The sequence below is a fragment of the Neovison vison genome, chromosome 3, assembly GCF_020171115.1.
Source record: "Neovison vison isolate M4711 chromosome 3, ASM_NN_V1, whole genome shotgun sequence".
NCBI lineage: Eukaryota > Metazoa > Chordata > Mammalia > Carnivora > Mustelidae > Neogale > Neogale vison.
Window position 1 is genome coordinate 17,387,751 of NC_058093.1, and position 22,586 is coordinate 17,410,336.

General features: G+C 47.5%; 1 protein-coding gene across 4 annotated transcripts in view; it reads left to right on the forward strand.

The window, feature by feature from the left end:
• The window catches only part of NRP2 (neuropilin 2), a 114,257-nt gene that overhangs the window by 87,030 nt on the left and 4,641 nt on the right, over window positions 1–22,586 (forward strand). For 2 of the 4 annotated variants that reach the window (XM_044241398.1, XM_044241399.1), the window contains exon 16: window positions 21,446–21,496. In XM_044241398.1, coding sequence (XP_044097333.1) covers window positions 21,446–21,496 — 51 coding nt within the window. Of the gene's footprint in view, window positions 1–5,731; window positions 9,255–21,445; window positions 21,497–22,586 lie in introns of those variants that run through there. The other 2 variants (XM_044241400.1, XM_044241401.1) reach the window with 1 other exon arrangement.

Below are 22,586 nucleotides of genomic sequence, written 5' to 3' on the forward strand. Positions count from 1 at the left end.
AGGATTCCGAACCCGTGTGTCTACCACTGATGGATGCTAAAAGGGACATCAGTATCTCTTATTAATGACTGTGAGTCTGGGTTTTATGTCTCAGACCAGTTCCAAGAGCCATAGGGCCCACCTCTGGGTTTCGTTCTCCACAGTCCTGCTCCATTTTCCTCCAGGTGAAACCAGGAGAAAGTGAACATCTCAGTCTGTCTCCTGGGCAAAGAGGGGAGCCATTTTACGAGAGACCCTTTCTGGGGTAGCGACAGAGCTGGCTGGGGTTTGCGTCGGGTTTTAGGTTCTATTTCTTTGGTGCCACCTGGTCCGTCTCTGCCAATTTCCATCACTATCTCTCCTCTTTTACCCCCATCCTCACTCCCCACGACCACCCCCCGGAGGCATCGCCAACTGACTTAGTGTCCCCCATCCTAGGGCACAGGACCTGGGATTGGCCTCAAATTCCCGCTCTCTTTTTGGCTTCCCCGCTCTTCTCTCCTAGAAGCACTTCCAGGATGGGATGCGGGATGAAAGGCAGAGAAGTCTTCCTAGAGGCTGCCAGGGTTCCAGATAGGCAGCTGTGGTGTGTGATTCCTTTTCGTCGTCCCCCCCCTCCCCTGACATCTCCAGCTGCCAGATTAAGGCTAGGTGTTGCTGAGCAAGGAAGCATGGAGATCAGATGTGTGTAAACCGCCTCGCTGCTTGGCTGCCATTGCTTGCCTGAGGGGACACTGAGGCATTCTCTGTGAGGTTCGCTCGTGCAAGCTGCCTCTCCTGTCACCGAGGGGCCTGACGCGCCCCTCCCCGCAAGCTTGCCGTGCATCAAACAGCTGCCAACGTCAGTTTCTCTAAGGGGAGAAGAACCATTTTTTTTTCACCGACTTTTCCTCTCTCCAAGAAGAGAGTGCCACCAAAGAGAAGTGTCTGAAACTCCAGGCAGCCCCAGATCTGAATGCAAGGCATTTTGGAGAGACGCTCCTGCTCAGTGCAGTGTCTGCTAGCCTGGTGGAAGCCTCCCGAGGACCTGCAGGGAAATTTTGTACTTTAGCATTCTTCTTCCAAACAGATCCCCTTGGTGTGACCACATTCTTCTACTGCCTTCTGCAAACCCTACTAGAGCAGACAACCCTCTTCTGTTTGTTTGTTTGTTTAACCTCACAAATTAAACAAGCCTTTTATCTGAAATACTCCTTCCCCAGCACCTCATTTTCAGCCTGGACAGAAAGGGCTCCGCAGAGAGGCCAGGCCTGAGTGGTTCTTAAATCATTCTAAGCCTTTTTGTCCTTCTTCGGAGAGGGATGCCTCACCGTCCGTGTCCTTTGGAACGTTTCTTTGGGAGACCCGGGTGACTCCTCCAGGTCCAGAGGACATTCTGTAAACGTAGCTTGGAGAGATGCTTTCTCTTTATCATGATTCAGTGGGAACTTGACCGAGACCGTCCTCAGGCAGGTTCGGGTGGAAGTCGGGGACAGAGAGTGAGGGGACTACTTCTGTCCCGGCCCCAGGGCTTAGGACAGGGGTCTGCGGAATTCTTCGGTAGAAGGAGAGACACTCAGTGTTGGGCTCTTGGGGACTCTTATCAGAGTAGCCACAAACACTATGTAGTAAGGGTGGCTTTGGCCACAAAATTAAGCGACGGGCCAGAGAGGTTATGGGACCCCTGGGTTCCTGTACAGGCTGGGGCTCCGCTGCATGTGCTTCTGCTCCTGACCCTGCTCCATGTCAGCGCAGTGAACTTCCTCCAAGGACTCCGCACCCTCTCCATGTGCTCTTCTGTCCTCCCCGTCAATTTCCCTGCAGATGAAATCTGGGGAAAATCACTTTCCTCTCCGATCCTCAGGTGTCCCATGTGAGGGTCGGGAGGAATAAGCAAGATGATCCGTGGGAGGCCCGCAGCCCCACGCCCAGCCCCCAGGAAACGACCGCTCACTCTGGCTCCTCTTCTGGCACATTTCCCCGTGGTTCCTAATTCCGTTGACCCTGTTCTGCACAGTAAGAATGGAAGGAGCACTACCTACTGGGTCCTTTTTCCACCTTGGCTTCCTAGAATGTACTCTTTGTCACAATTCAAATTCTTTGCCTTCGCGTTGCCCCCTCCTCTCCAGGGGGCTTAGGACTTCCGCAGATGGAAGCTTCCCCAACCTTGCTAGTACACTCGGCATTACTGACTGCTTATGTATCTGCTTCTCATTATCTCACACAATGAGAAAGCTTTGTGGAGAATTAGAGGATGGTAATTCATGAAAAACAGTTAGCAGTTGAAAGCATGTTCCAGCGGGGGACGTGTTACGAATAAATGGGAAGAGTTAGTGCAATCAAAAGGAACATTCAGGTCAGCACGTGACCAGCTCTGGACAAGGCTAAAGTCTTACCCGCACTCTTTTTCCCATGTTGGAGGACCAGTCCAGGCCCCTTTGTTGCAAAGCAATGGCCCAGTCACCCCATGTGACTGAGGGGAGAAGGGTGGCCGAAATAGAGCCCCTCACCAACCTGGGGACCTGGTACAGGTGACATTTGTCTGAATGGGACACCTCTTTTGCAACTTCACTAGAGGTGCAGTAGGAACCAGACAAATCTCTAGCACTTTCCAAGGATAACTGTTGCGTGAAGTACCAGTGAGTCATTAATGTTTTCTGGGGAATCTAGATGTTGTTGCAGATACGTTCCCCCCCACACATCTGTTCACCCATCCATGCATCCATCCATCCGTCCATCTGTCCGACATTCGTTGGAATGCTGCTTTGTCAGGACATTTAACCCCTACTGAGCTATCACCTTTCTTTCCTCTCTTTGGCCAAGCAGAGCCTTAGTATACAGCCCTCGGAGGCTGCCGCAAAACCAGACTCCAAACCCGCGATCCCCCTGCCTGAGACCCTTTAGCTGGAGAATGTTCTGAGAAACTCTGGCTCCCACTGTGGGTTACCCAGAGTCGCCTGGGGAGGGATGAGGGAGAATTGTGTAAGGGACCTTCTCTGTTTTCTAACTTCCTTAACACGAAAAACATGTGAGTTTGTCCCGTAGCATGTTCTCTCATTTCTCCAAACAAATGTCCAAGGAAAACATCCATCCCTGTCCATAAAATAGCTTTTGTCATGAAAATTGTCTTCATGTTGATAATCTGGGGGAGGGGAGCATTGGTAGGAAAGGGGAAGTGGGTCTCCTACCAAAAGTGGAGTGTGTCTTCCGGAGCAGAGCAGAACCCAGGCCAAAGGTCTAGCTCCGACCGACTGTGTAATCCCCATACTGGAAGGGATTTCCCCTTCCTCCAATGGGCCCCCAGCTCCTCCCCACTGGGCCCCAACATTGTCTCTATCACAAGAACCACTTTAGGAAGCGCATTAAGGCCCAGCCCTGGCACTCTGAGTCTTGGGGGCAGGGGGTGTATTTAATGTCGGAAACCAGCATTTCGGCGGAAGGAAATCAAAGCCTTCGAACCCGAGACGGTGTGATTTAGACGGAAGGTGGGACAGTTGTGACTGTTTTCCGCTTGACAAAAATGTGTGCTCCTACCTTTGTGGTCTGGTCAGGTGCTTCAGGCAGGGAGTTAATCCCTGTGGGCGAATCACCTTCCTTTCCTCTCATTAGAGGAGGTCTCTCTCTTTGGCACAAAATCGAAATCAGAGACAAACCCAGGATGCCCTTTGGGGAGAAGGGGTTGGCACTGGGGAACTTTGGCCTGTCCCCACGTACTTTGTTGTTTCTTGTGCATTCTTCTGAGCCCAGTGAAAATCCAACGGCAGGATGGTTGCCAGGCAGCAGATACTCTTGGTGACCTGAATAATGAGTTGACACCAGTTCACTGTGGCTCACAAGCTGGCCATTTCAAGGAGCTGTTTTCAGCGCCTTGCTTTCTCTTTCTGTTTCTACGCATAATTTTCAATATGGTCATAAAGATTGACAGAAGGGAGGGGAGGAGGGGAAGGGAGGGAGTGAAGGAGCTTTCTCAGCTGCAGTCATGAAATTATTAGAAATGATTTGGGAATAAGGAAAAACAGCAGGTGGTCATGAAGAAGACAAGGTAGAAAAAGGGGAGAGTGGGGCTGTCGATGTGGCCACCGGTGTGTCTGTAGTGTGACCCATCCCCGTCAAAGCTCTTCCAGTACTGGGTCATTCCTGAGGTCCCACCGACAGACCCCACACCTTCGCACGAGGGGAGCCCTCCCACTGGGGGAGCCAGGGGTTAAAGGCTGAGAGGGTGGGCAGGCTCCAAAAGATATTCTAAGCAATAGGTTCTCACTTCTGTCTCACTTCTGAGAAGACATCAGAAGGTCTGACCCACCCCTTAGCCATTTCCCAAATCAAAGAGAGGCGTTCTGGGGTTCAGGCTGAGGACTTGGCGACACTGACCCCCATTTAGGAGTCTCCTCTCAGAAAGTCTTTCAGTCACACGCGTTTGTAGAGTGCCTTTTTTGTGCACACCTTGAGGTAGAATTCAATGGGAGAGTGAGATCTGCGTGAGGGTCTCCAGGTCTGGCGGGGGAGGCATGGAAATGTAAATCCACCTGGGCTACATCTTGAGCAGAGAGATCCCCCCGCAGCACAGGACCAAGGATGGATGAAGAAGGCAGCAGCCCCTCCCAGCTGTGGCTCTCCCTGGGGGGGGGAATCCCAAGGATAGAGAGGATGCTTCTTTGTGGCCCCCACCAGTTGATGTAAGCAACGAGGGATGCAAGCTTTCACAGGTTAAGCATGCATCATTTTTCAGAAGTAAAGATCATGTCTGGTTTTGGCAAGCTCCAAAGCTCCTAGTCCCGTTCTGGGCCAGATTCTCATCTGATGTAAATCTTTGGGAGAATCAAGTTGTAGGACTGTTTTGCATCAAGTGGGACCCTAGCCAGTCTTTCCCCAGAGTTACCCTGGGCTTAAATCTGCTACATCATCTCCATGGCAACCAGAGGCCGGCCAGCGAATGTGGTTGCCTTCAAAATCCTCTTCTAGCTTCTCTTCCCTCCTGTCTTTTCCATGATTAAGAATGATTTCCCTCTCTTGGCTCTCTCTCTCTCTCTCTCATACCCACTATCATTTGTGCCCACATTTTTTTGTTGTTGTTGTTGTTGCAACGTCTTTCTAAGCAGGTTCTAAGATCCTCTATCCAATTAAAAAAAAAAAAAATGAAGATGCGTTAGTTATGGCCTGACAGTGATCACTGACCTGTTTAGACAAGACCAGGCTGATTTCGATGGGCATGGAAGCTTTGGCAAGCCAAAGTGGAATTCACCTTTAAGTCTAGCCAGCCTAATTAGGACATTGTCTAAGAATGCTGGCCAACCGGACCAAATATTCCCACTCGTTCAGAGAATCAGCCTTATGGAATTCCCGAGCTCGTTTCAGCATCATTTACTTGCGTGCGTTCACGTGTGGATGTGTGTGTGTGAATTAGAACGCTTCTGGCCATGGGAGAGTAACTGTGGCTTAACAGAAAAAAGTAACGCAGCTCGTGATTGACTCCCCTACTTCCCTACTTACTTGCTGTATGACCACTGTTCATTTAACCTCTCCGAGCCTCTGTTTAGACTTCATCTGCGAAATGGGTCTGACAGTACCTACCTCCTACGGTTGCGAGAAGGAAATAATGTCCATCATTGGAAAGTGCTTGGCACGAGTGAAATGCTCAGAACCATCTTATTCCCTTGCCCCCTTCCCTATCCACTCCAAAGCATGTATGTGTTTCTTTTTTTTTTTTTTAATTAATTTTTGATCCGTCTGCATGCTCTCAGCCTAGCAACACTCTTCTGTGTCTCTCCACCAGGGGGCACCCTCCTACCAGGGACCGAGCCCACAGTGGACACGGTGCCCGTGCAGCCCATCCCAGCCTACTGGTATTACGTAATGGCCGCCGGGGGCGCCGTGCTGGTGCTGGTCTCCGTCGCCCTGGCCCTGGTGCTCCACTACCACCGGTTCCGCTATGCGGCCAAGAAGACCGATCACTCCATCACCTACAAAACCTCCCACTACACCAACGGGGCCCCTCTGGCGGTGGAGCCCACCTTAACCATTAAACTAGAGCAAGACCGCGGCTCACACTGCTGAGGGCCGAAGCCAAGGACAGCACCCAAAACAAACGAGAAAGACTGCAAACACGTTGCCTCGATTTTGCACTTTTTTCTCCTCGCCTAGTCTCTGTGTGAACTCTCAGACATCTCTCTCTCTCTCTCTCTTTCTCTCTCTCTTGGGGCCCAAACCCTGTGAGCTTTTTTTTCATCCTGACCATTGTCCTCGGGTTCTTTTTTTTTTTTTTTTCCTTTTCGTTGATTCCAAACCAACCACCCCCAACTCTAATGCTGCATCTTGGACTATGAGAAGAGACACACCCCTCAGCCCTTCACAACTGAAGGCTCAGCTGGTTTTCTTCCCGAGACTGGTTCCCCGTTTCTTCCCCTTGCCTTATCCCCTACCTCCTCTCGGTGGGCAGTCTGCCAGGAGGAAACCTGGCTGTGTGTGTTTGTACATAGTATACATTTGCGTGTGAATAGCTGTGTGTGTGGCGGGGGAGGGGGGTGTGGGTGTGAGAGAGAGACTGGTTCATTGTGGGGGCTATTGTGTGGGTGTGTTCAGAGAGGACCCCCTTTAACTCTTGTGTTATCTCTCCGGGGGGTACATGTTACAAGAAAATAATATACTGTACTAGTTTTGTTTACTTGGAGAAGAGATTGAAGCTTTTTGTTGCCTTATCTAGCTCTGGCTGGGTTTCTGTTGGCTACCATTGTCATCTCCGGGTACCTAAAAAGCTAGAGGCCACATGAGATGAAATGTGGCCCCTCCCATCCCTGTCCCTTTCCCAACCCATCTGACCCAAGAGGAAAGTTCCCCCAACGCACTTAGACATGACCCCTGGTCGTGTCTCCTGGAGTCTTTGAAGTAGCAAGAGAGCAGCCGTCGGGGGTGTGTGGAACCATCTCTGCTTCCAGCCCTGAAGCAAATCTGTCTCATGTTGCCTTATGAAAGAGAAGCTCATAATGAATGTTTAGCTTTTATCAGTTAAGTCCAATCTTGGAATAAGTCATAAAGAATAACAAATCGGAGACTGGCGTAGGAAAAGCAGTAGTCTGTTTGATGTTGGGAGCAGGAGGTGGCGGAGAGAAGGGAGGAGAAGGACAGAAGTGTGGTCTCTTAAAAGTCTCACCCCGGGGACAGGGGAGGGGGTTATCGTGCCCGAGACTCGGGATGGAATTGAGGAAGAAGGTGAAAAACTATATTCTTTGGTGTTCTGTTGGTCCTTGTTAACAGCCTTTGTAAAATATGGGGGGAAAGGGATCCTTTGATTTCCTTCCGTGGTGTTAACGTGTGCCTGAATCTAGAGCCACTAAAACATAAGACTGTCCACCTGACATATTTAAATATTTTGAGAATATAAAAAAGTAATCTTTTTTTTTTTTAAGTGTCAATAATATGCTACCCCTTAAAGTGTTCGTAGCATCTGGCAAATACACCCTCGTAGGCTGGCCTGGCATTTCCAGATGTTGCTGCATCGGGAGAGGATATAATGAAAATAAATCTGTTGCTGCCCATGTGTCTTCTCTAAGCCACGCAGGGGGGTGGATGTTGGAGATAAATTGCCTAATGATACTGTGCAAAGGATAGACTGGATCATGAAATCCATTTCATTGATAGAAAATGCATATTGTAACAAGACGCTCAGCCCTGGGGGTGTTGATTTCTCCCCTTCCTGCTAGGAATCCACCAGGGAAGGATAAGATTCTCTCCAAAGATGGTTGCCTGGGCTGAAAGCCTCCAGGTACCTTCTGAGAACAAAATATTAATTTTTTTGGCTGCTTGGTAGAGAGAGAGACTTTTAGCATTCTTTCAGAAGATACTGGCAGACCTCTCCAGCACACACTCACTTTCGCATCTGGTTTGTTTCATCCTCCGAAAGAAAGGTGCTCTCCCACTCTTATTCTATTTCAAAGAGCGACTCTGTCTCAACCACAGCAGCCCTGCCAAGAAAAGAAAAGATGAAAGGCTAGAGCCTGAGCTACCTTGAGATTTCAAGTGTCCTACCCCAGCCGAAGATGGAAAAAGAAGCCAGGAGAAAGGGGAGGGGCAAGGGCCCCGCAGACCGGGTGATGGATCCATGCCAGTCACTAAGGGCTTTTTATCTCAGGTGTCCATATCCAGTTGTGCGTTTGGGGCCAGGCATTCCCTTGAAATGATTGACATCCCTACAGGCACCCCATGGAGGCACGGTGTCGGGAAATTACACCTGGAAAATCCAGCCAGTGTAGCAACTGTCTGAGTTATTATATACCCTTGAGGATTTCCCTTCTTTAAAAGAAGATGACAACAGCTTTGTGCATTTGCTGTGTGTTTATCTGATGCCGCATGTGGCATCATTTTTATGTACACGCCATAGTTGAAAACACGAGACTGCTCAAGTCTGTGACTCCCATGATGCAGTTCAGCTGGGGACGTCACCTCTCTCTCTCTCTCTCTCTCTCCCCTTCTCTCTCTCTCTGGCCCAGCAACTTCCATAGTATTACCCAGGTACTATGCTCCAAGGGCAGCTCTTCTATAAAATCACGCTTCGCAGCTTTAGAAAGCAAAATTCTGTGTTTCATAGAGGGAGAAAGGATCACTCTCTAATAAGAAAAATTGGACAGGTGAATGCATGCTTGCATGTGATTAGAGTTGCTCCTCAGAAGACAAAGAGGTGATAGCAACTATTAAAATATGAATGAATGAATGAATGAATGAATGAATTGAAGGTCTAGCTTGGGCTGGTAATGTTTTTGCCTTAGTAGAGGTTCCCTATCAACAGCTCCAGGAGGGAAACGCTTATCTCTGGGGTAAAAAATAAAAAATAAAATAAAATAAAAAGCCTTCCTTGGTATGCTAATAATCGCTATCCCCCTAATACCTGGTGAAGGCATCAAAAAGAAAAGAAAATCATAGCATTGGCATTGGCAAAACAGGACACTGAAAATAAAGTGAAATTGTCTTATCCCTTATCCCACATTTTTGGGATTAAAGCCAGAATAAGATAGGAAATCCAATAGTATTTCCAACATCGATACCCCATCTTTAAAAGATCCTGTCTTGAAAAATGAAACTAGCAGGCAAGCAAACACCTGAATAATCGAAAATCACCAAAGAACAACGACAAAACAAGAAAACTTAAAGATTTTTACTTCCTATTCTTATTCCCTCTTCCTAGAACTGTGACATCTCCCGCATTGCTCAGTTGCCTGTGTGTCAAAATAACTTGTGGACATTGGAAACTATTTGAAAATGTATTGTGTGGAATGTAATAAAATGATGATATTTTTATACAAACATCTGGGCTTTTTTTTCCCTTTTGCCTCGGAGAACAAAGTTGAAATGTAGGCTTTGAACAAACTGATGTTTCCCAAGTTTGCATATCGCCTCCTGAGCTACAGGGCATTGCTGTGGGAGGTAGGTGGGTTTTCTCCTTGAGGCTGAATGCCAGCTTTTTTCTTCTTTCATTTTTATTACTGCTTGTTAGGAGTTTTATCCAATTTGTGCAGCTGAGCCAACTTTTATGATTGGTGTGGGATTTTGCAAAAGTTGCTAAGTGCTAAATTGCTCAGCGTGATTCCACAGAATTTCTCTTGATGGCAAATCCCTGGGGATTGGTCTCTTCCTTTCAAGGGACCCCAGGGGGAATGGGACCGGGGATGCTGAATCATGTACTCAGCCCTACAGAGACAGATAGCTTCCTTTGGAGAAGAAGCGGCAACATCATACCCCTCGCCTACCAAATTATTTCTTCCGTGGGGACATGGATCTCCAGTTTATGAGCACTTTCCCAGACAAAATGAAAACGTGTGGCACGTTCAAGGCTCCAAAATCTTCCAGACTTCCTTTTGCAGCAAGTAATAAAGAGAATTACATGATGACTATGAACCTGGAACCATGAAGCTGGGACAGTTTGTAAGAGGAACTTTCTCTAAAAACTTTGAGAGGGGCTTGGGGGGGAAACTTACTCAAAAAGCCAGATTGTGTTGACATGTATTTTTCTTTAGTTCTCCTTTCTGCGAAGTTAATGATTAGTTATATAAAATATTTCTATCAGTAGGGGTTGAGGGCGGGAAATGTAGGAAATACCACCTGCCGGCTCTTTAATGCTTCTAAATGGTGATCCAGAAGAAGCCCTAGAAGGCTTTTCCACCAGCCCTGATTTGTGGGGTGTATTAAGAGCATTCTATCAACCCAGGAGCCTTCCTTGGGGGTCCAAGAATGATCCTTAAATGTCCTAAGGAAAGAGACATGTCCAGAAGCCCCTATTTCCAGCAGAGTCCTGTTTTTCCGCCTCAAAACCTAGATCCAGGAAGGAGTTTTTTTGTTGTTTGTTTGTTTGTTTGTTTGTTTGTTTTACATCTGTAAGCCTGTCCAAGTGGTACGGAAAGGAAGCAGGCTTTGGGTTTTCAAATCTTACAGGAAGCTCTGTTCACACAGATGGCTCAGTATAAATGTCGCTATCTGTCCTCTGCAGGAGGAAAGAGTAGAATGCCCAAGCATTGTTTGTTACTCTAATGACAAGGCATAATTACCTTTTTGTCTAAATAACCCTTGGCTTTCCTTACAGCCATTTGTTCCCATTAGTAAAAGATCAACAGAAAGCATCTCAAAAGTGCTTATTTCAGGCAAAGACCCAGGCTCAGTCAACGTTTTCCAGAGCTCCGGGACCAAATTTGCCAGCCTAAATTAAACTAGCCATCACTTATGCTTCATTAGCGTTACCTATTTTGGAGTCACCTTTGAGCATTTCATGGTTGCTCCTCCTGTTTTGCTTCTAGTCCCAAGGCTTATTCTAGAAGTATTCTCTCTTCCCCAAAAGGGCAAAAGACCGTTAGGACTCTAATCTCAGGCGTCAAACACAGCGCTGTTATCACTGTGATATTTCAGACCGAGCCCAAGCATAAACGTTACAGAAATTGTGTTTCCGTGGATCATAAATACCAGATGTCAAGGCCCAGTATGTCTCTTCTGGCTCCTACCTGGCCCTTTATGATGGTTTAAATGTGTGGTCTTGCTGTTGAAGCAAGACATCAGCCTCCCGGCCCAGATCACCCAAGCCTGGCCGATCTGTGGGGTCCCTTTCCCTCACCTCTGCTCACTGCCTTTGCAGCTGCTTTACACAAACACTGTGGCCTTTCTATAATCTTTGATGAAAAGAGTTTCATTTTTAAGTTTTGATTTGTCAGCGTGGCAGGCTACCCATCCGAGCCGGACTGTGCGGCTTCCTTTCTCTGTAATTGTGCACGTTGCTGGGCTCTCACAGCGTAATTTGCCTTTCATCCACTTCAGTGATGGCCCAAAGAAAACACAGAACAAATCCAGCCAGAGCAAAAGGAGGGGAGAGAGAGGGGGACGCCAGCCGATGGTCTTACAATTGGCAGGAAAAAGAATCGCCTTACATAAATAAATTAAAAGCTAGAATAGTGTAGGATTTAATTAAGCCTGACAGAGATCAGGCGCACTGCGGTATGTCTAGAGGTGAGATCGAATCAGAAACCTGCGCCCTTAAAAGGTGTCAAAGCCACATGCCACAGCCAGAGCACGTTGGCCCTAACTGCCGGGGCTGGGGGTCCGTTTGGCCCCAGACCCAAGCCCTGGAGAGACATGAAATCTGGAGAATCGCCAAAAAACAAAACCCCACTTAACAGCATACAACCCCATGGAGAATCTAGGTGCTTCCGGGCCCTAGCCCAGTGGGCAGAAGACCCAGAATCATCCAACTGTCTTCCGGGTAAAGTGATGGTTCTTAGGCTTTGCTATCACTGACCTCCAAGAGCCCCCAAAAAACTAAAGGCCCACAGGTGTTGGACCAAGAACTAGGAAAGACTGAAAAATCAGCAACGGACATTCTAGAAGCAGATTGGGTGTTGAGTAGGGAAACATCTTGTTTTGGAGGCTTATGACCAGAGTGGTTATTGATCCTGAAAGAAGTTGCTGGGGAGATTTTAGTGCAGTAACTGGCAGGGTTTCTCTCTCTGTGTGTCTTTTTTTAACTTACGAGTTATATATAGCTACCTCCTGGAAACATGCTAGTAACACAGAAGCAGAAGTCCATTTCTCTGCTAACCAATCTCTCTCTCTTCTCCAAAGAGAGTAATCACAATAAACAGTTTGAGGTATCTCTTCCCAGGCCCTATTTTGTGCCGTCACAGACGTGTATGTTTGTGTCCAGCTGTGGGGTTTGGTTGGGTTGGTTCTTGCATAAATGGTACCGCAGCATTTCCTCCTTTGTCTGACAGCCTTCTCCCTTGCCTGTAACAAAATCTTGACAATACTTTAGTCTGCACTGCCGCACTTACCCCGTCCTTCTCGGCTCTTACGTAACATCCCATATTGTGTCAATGTACCCTAGTTTATTAACTGCTCCACTCCTGGTGGGCTGTGTCTAGTTCACTTTTTTCCTCTTGTAAACAACACCGCGATGAACATCTTTGAGGTTGTCTCTTTGTGCACGCTTCTCTCCGACAGAATTTCTGGGTCCGATGGTGTGCCTAGGTTCGTTTTAAGGGATGCTGCAAATGGTCAAGGCTTACCTTTTATGGTGCACCCATCCCCATGTGCGAGATAGTGGATCTCTAGTGGATATCCTGGGCTCTGTCCCCTGCCACATCTGCACAGACTGTGGAATCGCTGTGACTATCTCTCTCCCCAGAAGTGGGTGGAGGGTTTGCAAAGGAAGACTTGACATAGTTTTAACTGCAGGGAATTTTAATTGTGGGGTTTTTGTTTTCATTTTTCTCAAAACCTGTCCATCTGCGGAGAATGTGGGCCTGGCTGCGTGTGCCAGCTCTCTGGCACTGCGGCCGCTGGGGCACAGGCGTTCATCCCTTCCCTGGCTCCTGTAGCCAGAGCCCTGTTCTCCATGATTAAGGAGTTCCACTTGGTTTCTTCAAAGAGGGACTGTGCTGTGCCTTGCTCTTATTTATTTATGTTTTCTACTAAAAAATTCATGTAAAAAACATCCTTTAAGGTCAGTGCACCGTATTGTACTGCAGACTAAAACATTGCAGCCGCCACAAGCGGGCCCACATGCCAACAGAGAGCCTCCAGGCCTTGGGGCCATAGGACCAAAGCCCCCGCCCTGGCCCTGAGCGGAACAGGCATTCCGGGCCGAAAGGTGGTGTCCGCCTTTCTTCCAAGGAGGTTTGGGGCTCATGTGACCCAAGGAAAGTCACCGGGAGGGGAAGTGGTTCTCCAGTAGGAGGTTTATATAGGCAGGCAAGCTGCTGGCCCCAAATGGCTCCAGCAAGGAAGGATGAGTGGAAGAGAAGCCAAGGGGCCTGTTTGTTCAAAACACCATTTCTTCCAAGAGTGCCACCCTGATTTCTACTAGGCACTAAGACAAAGGGTTTTCATAATAGGGCTTTGCCTCTGAGCATATCGGACACTGTCTACTGCCATATATGGTTGTATGGGCTTTTTTCTCTGACCTGCCAAAAAATCCAGGACTTTTGCCTCTTGGGTATGGGGTTCATGTGAATAACTCAGGGTGGCTAGGGAAAGAGGGCCGCGTGAACAGGAGGTATGGCTGAGCTAGAGATGCATCACTGCAAACACACGTACACGCGTGTGCACACACGCCTTGTTTTGTCGTCTGATTGTGCAGAATTAAACTCTTTAAAGATCATTAACTAACATACCCCTAAGCAAGGGCTCCCATCCGGAACGGGAATGATAGGCTACCATGTCTCGGCTTTCAGCAAGCACACTTTGTCGGGCAGCGGGACTCATTACCACGACGCCTGGACCGGAGTTCTCAGACTTGCTAGAGAGCAGCCGGCTGCAGTAATGATGAGTGGAGAGAAAGCTTTGAGCCAGAGGTGGCCTTGACCAAAGTCCTGTTCTCAGCCAGCCTGCTGGTTACTGAGGCTGCATTTCAGCAGACGGTTAAAGAACCATTTTGTCCCTTTGTGTTTCCTCACTGCCACCAAGGGGCTGGGAGAAGGGGTATGAGGAACTCAGGGGCCCGTGTAGACGTCCCCATGGCTCATTGCTCCTCATGGGCTGTTCTGGCAACTGGCCCTGAGGTAGGGGGGTGGGGGAGCATTAGGACCTAGACAGGGGCTGATATGGGTTTCAAAGCAGCTCCCCCCTCTGCCCCCCACCCCAGGGAACCTCATCAGCCTTGACCAACTGTAGACCACGAGGGTAAGCTCAATAATAGCGTTCATGGGAAGTCCAGGCCCACAGCACTGTGATCACTGTCTGGCTTGGCAACTCCCGACAGGGCCTCTTTCCCCGACCAGGACCTGTCTCCCCCCGTCCCCCGCCTTTGTGCCAGATATTGGTCATCTTCCACCTCCAGCTTCCCCTCTCTCCATCGTCCCCCTCTCTTGGGGGCCCCTTCTCCTCTCCTCTGTCAGTCTCATACCATTACCAAGCCCTTTCCCAGAAAAGCATGGGGCAGATCCCCTCAAACAAAAGCTTGAGGGGCGGCTTTCCTCCAAGGAGTTGCGTTCTTACTGGAGACCAAATTATTCTCTTACGTGATAATTATTCTCTTTCAGCCTGGTCACCCGCAGGCTGCTGGGGGCGATCACCGCCTGAATGGGTAGAGAGAGGAGATTTCATGGAACCGCTAACATCTGCTCACGGGGTTGTTCATTCTTATGTTCTGAGGAAGAGCCTAGCTTTTAAGTATAGCAAACTGCCCTGGTGGGGTACATAAGGTGTTCTTTTCCGGCACTTACAAAATACAAAGGGAAGCTTTAAGAAAACATCTTCTGTCACATGGGGAGTGATTGCAGCTTTGTTTCTTCAATTCCATGCTTTCACTCACCCAGGTCATAGGGAACTACGCCCCCTGAGGGCTGTTCCCAGGATGCACCTCTCCTGAGGGTCAGGACAGGAGGACAGGAGAAATGTCAAAGCCCACTGGGGGAGCTCTTTGAAAGGTGAAAATGTAAGACTTTTATCTCAGGGGGAAAAAAAAAAAAAAAGACTTGGGAGGAATGTCTCTACCCTGAAGTTTTATGGTTTCCTCACCTTCCCACTCTAAGAAGGCAACCAACAAAAGAAGAACCTCTTTCTTGTTGATGTATCTGCTTAGAGTCATGAAGAATATCTCTGATTTTTCCAAGACCTACGGTGGAGAGGTTCCAGAATTTTCCTCTGTCCCCATAGCCGGGTTTTTCCAGCCTGCACAATGGTGAATCCCATCTTCATTGCTAAATATTTCTCTGGCTGCATTTTTCTTATTTTCACACCATTGTTGGGGCTCAGTGGAGCCACTCTGGCCTCAGCTGCTCATCCGCCTCCACACTTGAAAATATTATTAGGTCATTTCACAGCCTTCTCATGTGCAGTTGGTATTTCAGTCCTTTCTAGTGTTTCCTCCTAGTTATTCAACTAAAAATAATAAAAAAATAATGGCTAAAGTCAAATTCAGACTCTGGATATCTCAAAGCGAGGCCCCCGTGTTTTCCAGCTTGAAACCATTTGAAAACTCCAAAAGATATTTTTTTCCATGACTTTGCATATAGTTGGCTATCAGCCCAAGAGAGATAAAAACCCATGATAAAGGATCTTCTGGTGATGTTTCTACACTGAAGCCAAACCCAGCAAGGGATAAATGGCTCTCGAGTACCCTGACTCCCTAATGGAGGAGCTTTGGCAAAGTTTTCATCAACATCTGAACCCTTGGCTCCTTGGAGCAACTGGGGATGAACACACTGAATTAGGGAAATTAAGTGTGGTGGGGTGAGGGGAGCAGCAGCCAATACCAAATGTTAAACTGAATTAAGCACTTCGAAAGGCCAAGAAATATCTCCTAGTCCTTCATGGCTTCTCATTTATTTCAGTCTCCGTGTTATATCTCCTGCTGGGATCAAAACAAAATGGCTGAGAGAATTTTCCGAGGACGACTCCCATCGGAACAGCCCAGTGATTTAGCTGGCTCGGGGGTTTCAAGAACTTGGAATCAAATTCAGCAAGGGTTCTAAGTAGCCAAGAGCTTATCCCCCATAAATCACAGCCCCAAACAAGGTGTCGAAAATGTGGCTTACTCACTTCACTGCTGATTTGTTCAGTGACTTACTGCATTTTTCGGCCCTCCTTCCTCTTTAAAGTAGGGGCGATGACACCTGTACCTGTGAAAATGAATGATTTCGACGATCTCTTGTGTGTAAGAGATTCTTCGATCCTTGCTTTAAAGGCCGGGTGCAGTTTGGTGGGTTAAGTGGCCCTGTGAAGGCTGGTTTTATCAGTCTGGTGTCAGTTGAGGTGGAGGCTTAATACTTGGGGCACAGTTTACCCTCTTACTTCTTGATTGCCTGTTAGCAGGACTGGTTTCTAGGGCAAATGAGCAAGTATCGAAAACGGGACCTTATGGCTTCCCCTTTACCTGTCCTTTTCGTGGTCTTCTCTTTCCACACACATCTAAGATGGCTGCCTTCAGGGAGCAAGGACCCAGGAGAAGCCAGACCTGGGGGGAAGACTGGGGCAGTGAGTAACGTGGGACCCTTTTCTGTGGAGTCACCTGGTCTATTCAACCAGCAGCCTCTTGAGAGAGCCCTCATCTGAAAGGCCCACTGACCTTTCTCATTTTCTTCTCATAAGTCATAGAATTCTAGAACAGGGGAAAATGCCAATGGTTACTTGACGGAGGAGCAAACTGAGACTCAGAGGGTCTCACCCAGGCTCTCACACCTGGGGCGGGTCACCGAACTCAGACGAGAAGTAGGCAGCCTGTTCCCAGTGCAGTCAGAGCCCCTCCACAGCCCATGGTGCTTCCCCTCAGATACAGACCAGAGCTGCCCCCCCGGCAGGCAGACCTGTCATCGGCTTCAACCAGGCCTCTTGGTCCACGGCTTGGAGTTGGCGTGGAAGGGACTCTTCATAGAAAACCAGCGTGTTGGTATCCTGAAATGATCTACATTCAAGCGACCCGGGAATGGGCTGTCATAGATCATTTATCTGAAAAGAAACAGTGGTTTGGGGTCGACTTATCCCTCCCCTAGCTATCTTGTGAAGCTCCTTTTACGATGCAGAAAGTGAACAGAACAACATCAATGCCAATACCCTGGCAGGAGACCATAGCTTAGCAGAAGTGGTGAAAGTGAAGGTGGAAAGTTTTCTATGAGTAACTGCAGAAAAGCAGTCTCTGACCCCAAAGAACCTTCATTTAAGAGGGAAAAAAATGGAAGAAAGTGAGGGAAAGAGGAAGATAAATAAAGCGTGTGTACGGGTACCTATGTGCACACAAGGCGGGGAAGGAGAGAATGGGAAGGGAAGACCGAGAGAGAGCGTGTTTGGTGGGGAATTCCCCGACAGCAGGTTGGCGTGTTGGGGTTTCCCTGCATAGCGTGTGTGGTCTGACCAGGCAGCATTCCAGACCCCACAGGGAAAAACACATCTCCTTAGAGTGGGTTCGGTTTGTGACCAGGTATGGCTGTTCAACCCTTCGTGCCAAAATGTTGCAATTTACTGACAAGGACACTTGAAAATCTGTGACTCTTCTAGGGTGGAGGGAGTTTCTGAAACAGTGAGTGGATGTTCTCTAACAAGCCCCTGCAGACCTCTTGCCCTGAAAAATAAGGACCAGAGGAGATGGGGGAGACCTTGAATCACTCTTCACTGTACACCTAACCCACTTCTTGATGGTGCTAAGGAAAGGGACTCCTGGGGAAATGGGACTCTGCAGCCAAGGCTTCCATCACAATATGAAAACGACCAGATTTTGTTGCATTGCATTGTTTTTTATGGGATGGCTACTCTGATCACTTGATTACTTAAACTCTTAATGGAACTCCATTCCAGCCCTGCATGAGTTCACTTCTTCCTTTCACTGTGCTGGTTCACAGCAGCTGGTCAGGAGGAGGAGCAGAGTCCTGACTCTCGAGAAGGGAAATCCAGGTGGAAGATTTGTAGCCAGGCATGGCAATCTCTTTGAATTCCTTAATGGATCAGATAATAGTGAATTCAAGCCCAAACCAGGGGATCTGTATCGGAGTGAAAAGGCTCAGGCACCATGTTTGAAACCATCCCTATCCATCCGATAAAGGAGCTAGAACTCCCCAGACCCTACCTCGCAGCAGCCTCAGTTCCAAAGCATCCTCCTCTCCGCTCGCATGTTTTCCTTCCAGGCAGTGGTCCAGCCTCATGTGTCTGATCCCCACCCTTGACGCCAGCAACACTTGGCGTCCCCTCTACAATGCCCCGATTTCTTTTCTGCTGTTCTGGCACGGATGGGTCTTTTCTTCCCAACCATGCTAAAGGGTCTTGATTGTAGACACGTCCCATACTTCTTCATTTTTCAAAGTCCTTGGTGCAGTTCCTCGGCACCTTGTAAATCCTTTTTATAAGTGATGGTTGGTTGATTGGTTGGTGAATGAAGACCGCCCTTGGAAGAACGAGGTAAATCAGCCTTCTTCCTCTGAGTAATGCCTATCAGGGAAGACATGAGCCTCAAATTTCAAATCATATTTTCACATTCAGGAGAAGTCCTCCTGGGTTCCCATAAGGTAGTGAGCCGATGATGCAGGCCAGCAGTCAGAGAGTGATGATATGGTGGTAATCGCAGTGTCCTGCCTACCCCCAAAGAACTTGCGGGCAGACCTGGGTGGGGGTAGGAGGCCTCCACTGTCCCGAACACTGTACTGAGAGTCAGAATTCAGGCTTTGGAGTCAAACTGGCCTGAGAATGAGTCCACAAGGGGTCCCAGAGGAAATAAGGTTATGGGAGAACAAAGGTTGAAAGTTGAAGTTGTGTGGGTGGTAAGATTCGTTCCTGATCTGTGTTATCCTATAGGCGTGGCCCATTCCACTCTCCCTCATCCATCTCCTGCTCACAGACACACCCACCCATTGAACCAGAGTCCTGGAAGGTCCTCTCCAAATTTGTCCTTTACAAAAAAGAAAAATACAATTCAATTCTGAGTCCTGGTTCCTACATGCTTTGGCTATCTTTTGCTATCAGGACAAGGCTGCCTCCCCTCTGTGCCTTGAGCTCACATTTCTCCCTCTTCTCTACCCCTGCCTTTTCTAGCTAGAACTACAGGGACCTGGTGGGATGGGCACACTTCTTCCTGCTAACATCCTGAGGAATCAGGCTCAGTTTTACCTACTGGGCTTAACAGAAAAGGAAAGTGGCCTGTGAAGGGCAAAGGGGATTTTAAGAAAGAAAGCCCTTAATCAAACACAGATATCAAGAACAATAGCAAGGGGACTAGAGAAAATTGCTATCAAAGTAAATTGCTTTTTGTATAAATGTTCCCTTTATTTGGATTTTCCCCAGTGTGCCATTCTTTCTTGAAGGCTTGGTGAACAGATGCGCTTTTGAAAATGTTGATTAACTTATCCTTTTGTCGACCCCTTCCCACTCACCTAAACTCCTGGGAACAGTGATTATACAAAAAGCCAAGTCAAGCCTCTACAGTGTTCTTCTTCACCTTGAGTAGCCTTTGATTCTCCAGATGCAGAAATCTCGGCCACATCTGGGCAATCAATTTCAGAGAACCTTAGAAATGGACCAGTTCTTGCGAGGTCATCTCATCCAGTCCTTTTGTCTCCAGAGACAAGAGGCTGTGATCTCCTAGGGTAAAATGTTCTCATACTCATTACCATCCTTTTACCCTTTTTCCTTCAAGATCAATGCCACACACACCCCTTTCCAGCCATGATCAATAGTGTCCTAAGAGTTCTTCCCTGAGGGTGTGTGATGGAGGAAAATGGCATTCTAGTTTCCAAGAATCTGTCACTTCTTTGGCAGAGACCAAATCCCTAAAAGCAAGAACAGGCTTTGGCCCAAAAGTCACTGGCAAGAGCCCCACAGTTTTTGTGCTAGGCTGATTCCCATATTCTTAACCAGTGTTCTGCATCTTTTAACCGTGAAGGTGTTGAGACGTGAGCATCCCATCAAAACAATTAATTGTTGGAAATGTGATGGGTTTTGTCCATGTTCGTTTGTTTGTTTCATAAGGTTAAAAAAAAAATCTCTAGGTTGACTTTCACAAGCTCGGTTTGGTCCGTATGACAGACACCACCTGCCTCTTGTTGATTCATACTCACATCTTCATTCCAAGGAAACAGCCTGTGTCATAGGGTTCTGGAGAATAATGCAGGGGATGGGCATTGAGGTGGGGAAGCTGGCGTGACCCTCAGGTGCCAGTTGCTGTGTGTAAACATGCCAGAAATCAGCTGGATTTATGGCGAATCAGTGCCACGTGGCTTTGATCCTTTCAGGTGGGGTCTTGGCGAGTTGTTTTGTTGCGTCCCTTGCTGGCAACCAGGGGGATCAAAATGTGCTTTAGCACTTTGGCCAGGAATGAGGAAGACTTCTATCTAAAAACACGTTAAAAAACACAGCCTCAGGGAAAAGACGGAATTTTGAGAGTGGCAGTGATAGATCAATCCTCATTTCAAGTCAATGTCAAGTAGATCCTCTCTGAGAAGTGCTGATGAGGGAAAAGTTCAGGCAGGTCTGAAGTTCTTCTCCCCTCCCCCTCTCGTTTGATAGTTTTAGCTGTCTGGGATTTGGTTTGGCTTAAGCCTGGATTTGGGGGTATCAGTTTATAGTGCTGACCTCAAGGTTGCTCACCTGACTTGGGGTTCAGTCAAACTCCTAAATGACCCACACACAACCGCTGGTACCATCTTGAGCGGACAGCCAGGGCAGACATAATTAACTAGTGAGAAAGAAATGAAAAATCAGCACTTATCTAATTCTCTTTTTTTGATGTTTTACCATTTTAGACAGGTAATTTTCATTGGCTCTGATTTCTATAAGATGGACAGCATACTGAACAGAGAGACTGTCTTTCTCACCTTCTCCATCCCAAAAATTATCATAAAAAAAGAAAAGATAGACAGCGATAATACTGGAGAAAATTCACAGTAAATTAACTTAGCTCTATTCAAGCCCAGGCTAGTCAGATTGGATGGCCATGTTTGACCTATACTAAGCCATAAAGAAAGCCAGTGGGAAAAGGAGACAGAGAAGGAAAGGCGAGAGAGATTAGCGCAGGTACGTGGAGGTGGTTAGGCACCGTGACATTCTTTTCAGTTCTACTTCTGCCTTCCAACATAAGATGATGAGATGTGACTTTGTTAAATTACCATACATTTATTTGACATCCAGGAGAGAAAGACCCTCATAGTATATGTCTACTTAATGCATGCATATGAGGAGGGTCAGTTAGACTAAATAAACATCACAGTAATGGCCAGGGATGATGGGCATGCCGTCCAGGCCGCCTTGGATAAATGCAGACCTATATTGGCAATGCAGTCATTACAACGATACAAGTGAGGACTTTCTTGGCACTAAAGACCTTTTTTGTTTCTGTTCTTCTGGTTGCTGTTGGAAATAAAGACAAATCTTTTGAAGGGGAAAGAATCCCAGTAATGTACATACTCCATGTCCTAGAAGCAGATGCGACTGTTTAGCTGCCTGCTGTACAGGCAGTTATTCTGAGAAAGGTTGCATCTCTGTTGGCCATGGTGATAGAACTCATTATAACTTGATTTGCTTGTTTTCTTTTTCATTATAGTGGACCTTCCAGAAATACACGGGAGAGAAGGCTATGAAGATGAAATTGATGGTGAGTATTGCTATGATTTAGCAGATAATCGTGAAATTCAAGTTTGGTTATAAAGACGTCAACAAAAGTAATGCCTGGGGTATTAGAAGGCCAGAATTTAGAACTACCAGTCAGAAATATAAGTGAGAAGAATCCAGAGAGGAATGAAGAAACCATCAATTGCTTTGTCAAGGTCAAATTTAGAAATTTAGAAAGTTTATGGAGTTCCCTCTGCCTAATCTGAAACAGGTCCCCTACTTAAGGCAACTTTCGACACTGATGGACTTCAAATCTGGATAAACCCTGTAGAAGTAAAAGCCAGGTTTCCCTATATGTGTTGCTGCTTGAACCCATTGACCTCTTCCCGAAAAAGGACTTGAGTAAATGAGTATACATGTGAATATTCTCCTAGGCTTTCTGTGGTTTCCTGTTCCCTGGCTTGAGGGGAACCTTTCTCACACTATCCAAGACTCCAAGTAGGGCCCACTGCAAGATTTAGGTTTCCTTTCTGCAATGCCCATCCTGTGTTTTCATACTTATTAGGAGCTCTGCTCTCCCACTTCAAATGCTCATACTTCAGGGAGCTGAAGCAAGGCCCCTGACTGGACAGCCGCCGAGCAAACATGTAGATATCATTTCTCCCCTCGACTCAGAGCAGCATGGGTCTCTCTGGGCTCCTCTGAGTGCCAGAGCTGATCTCCAAGAGAGATCACCACGGTTTCCCTCAAAGAACAGCTTTAGACCAAGATTGATGCTTTTAAGAAGAGCAGTTTATAGAACAGCTGCTTTTAACCCAACCTTAATCAAACACTTCAAGTGTAGTTATAGAAACGGCGTGACTAACCCAAACAGCACCTTGTTAACTCAGTGCAGACTCTCCCTGCAAAACCCCATCAAGCACTCCTTTTATGGGCAAAGCTGGGGAACTGGCCTGGAAGGAGAGGCTGCAGCCGGTCAAACAGCCGAGGCTCTATGATGGGTACAGAGAGCAGGACCCAAGGATGCAGAAAGCCCGAGTCCTATTCCTAGTTTCACTGCCTTCTAACTCCGAGACCTTGAAGGAGTTACCTGGCCACCTAATTTCTTTTTTTTTTTCTTTTTCTTTTTTTTT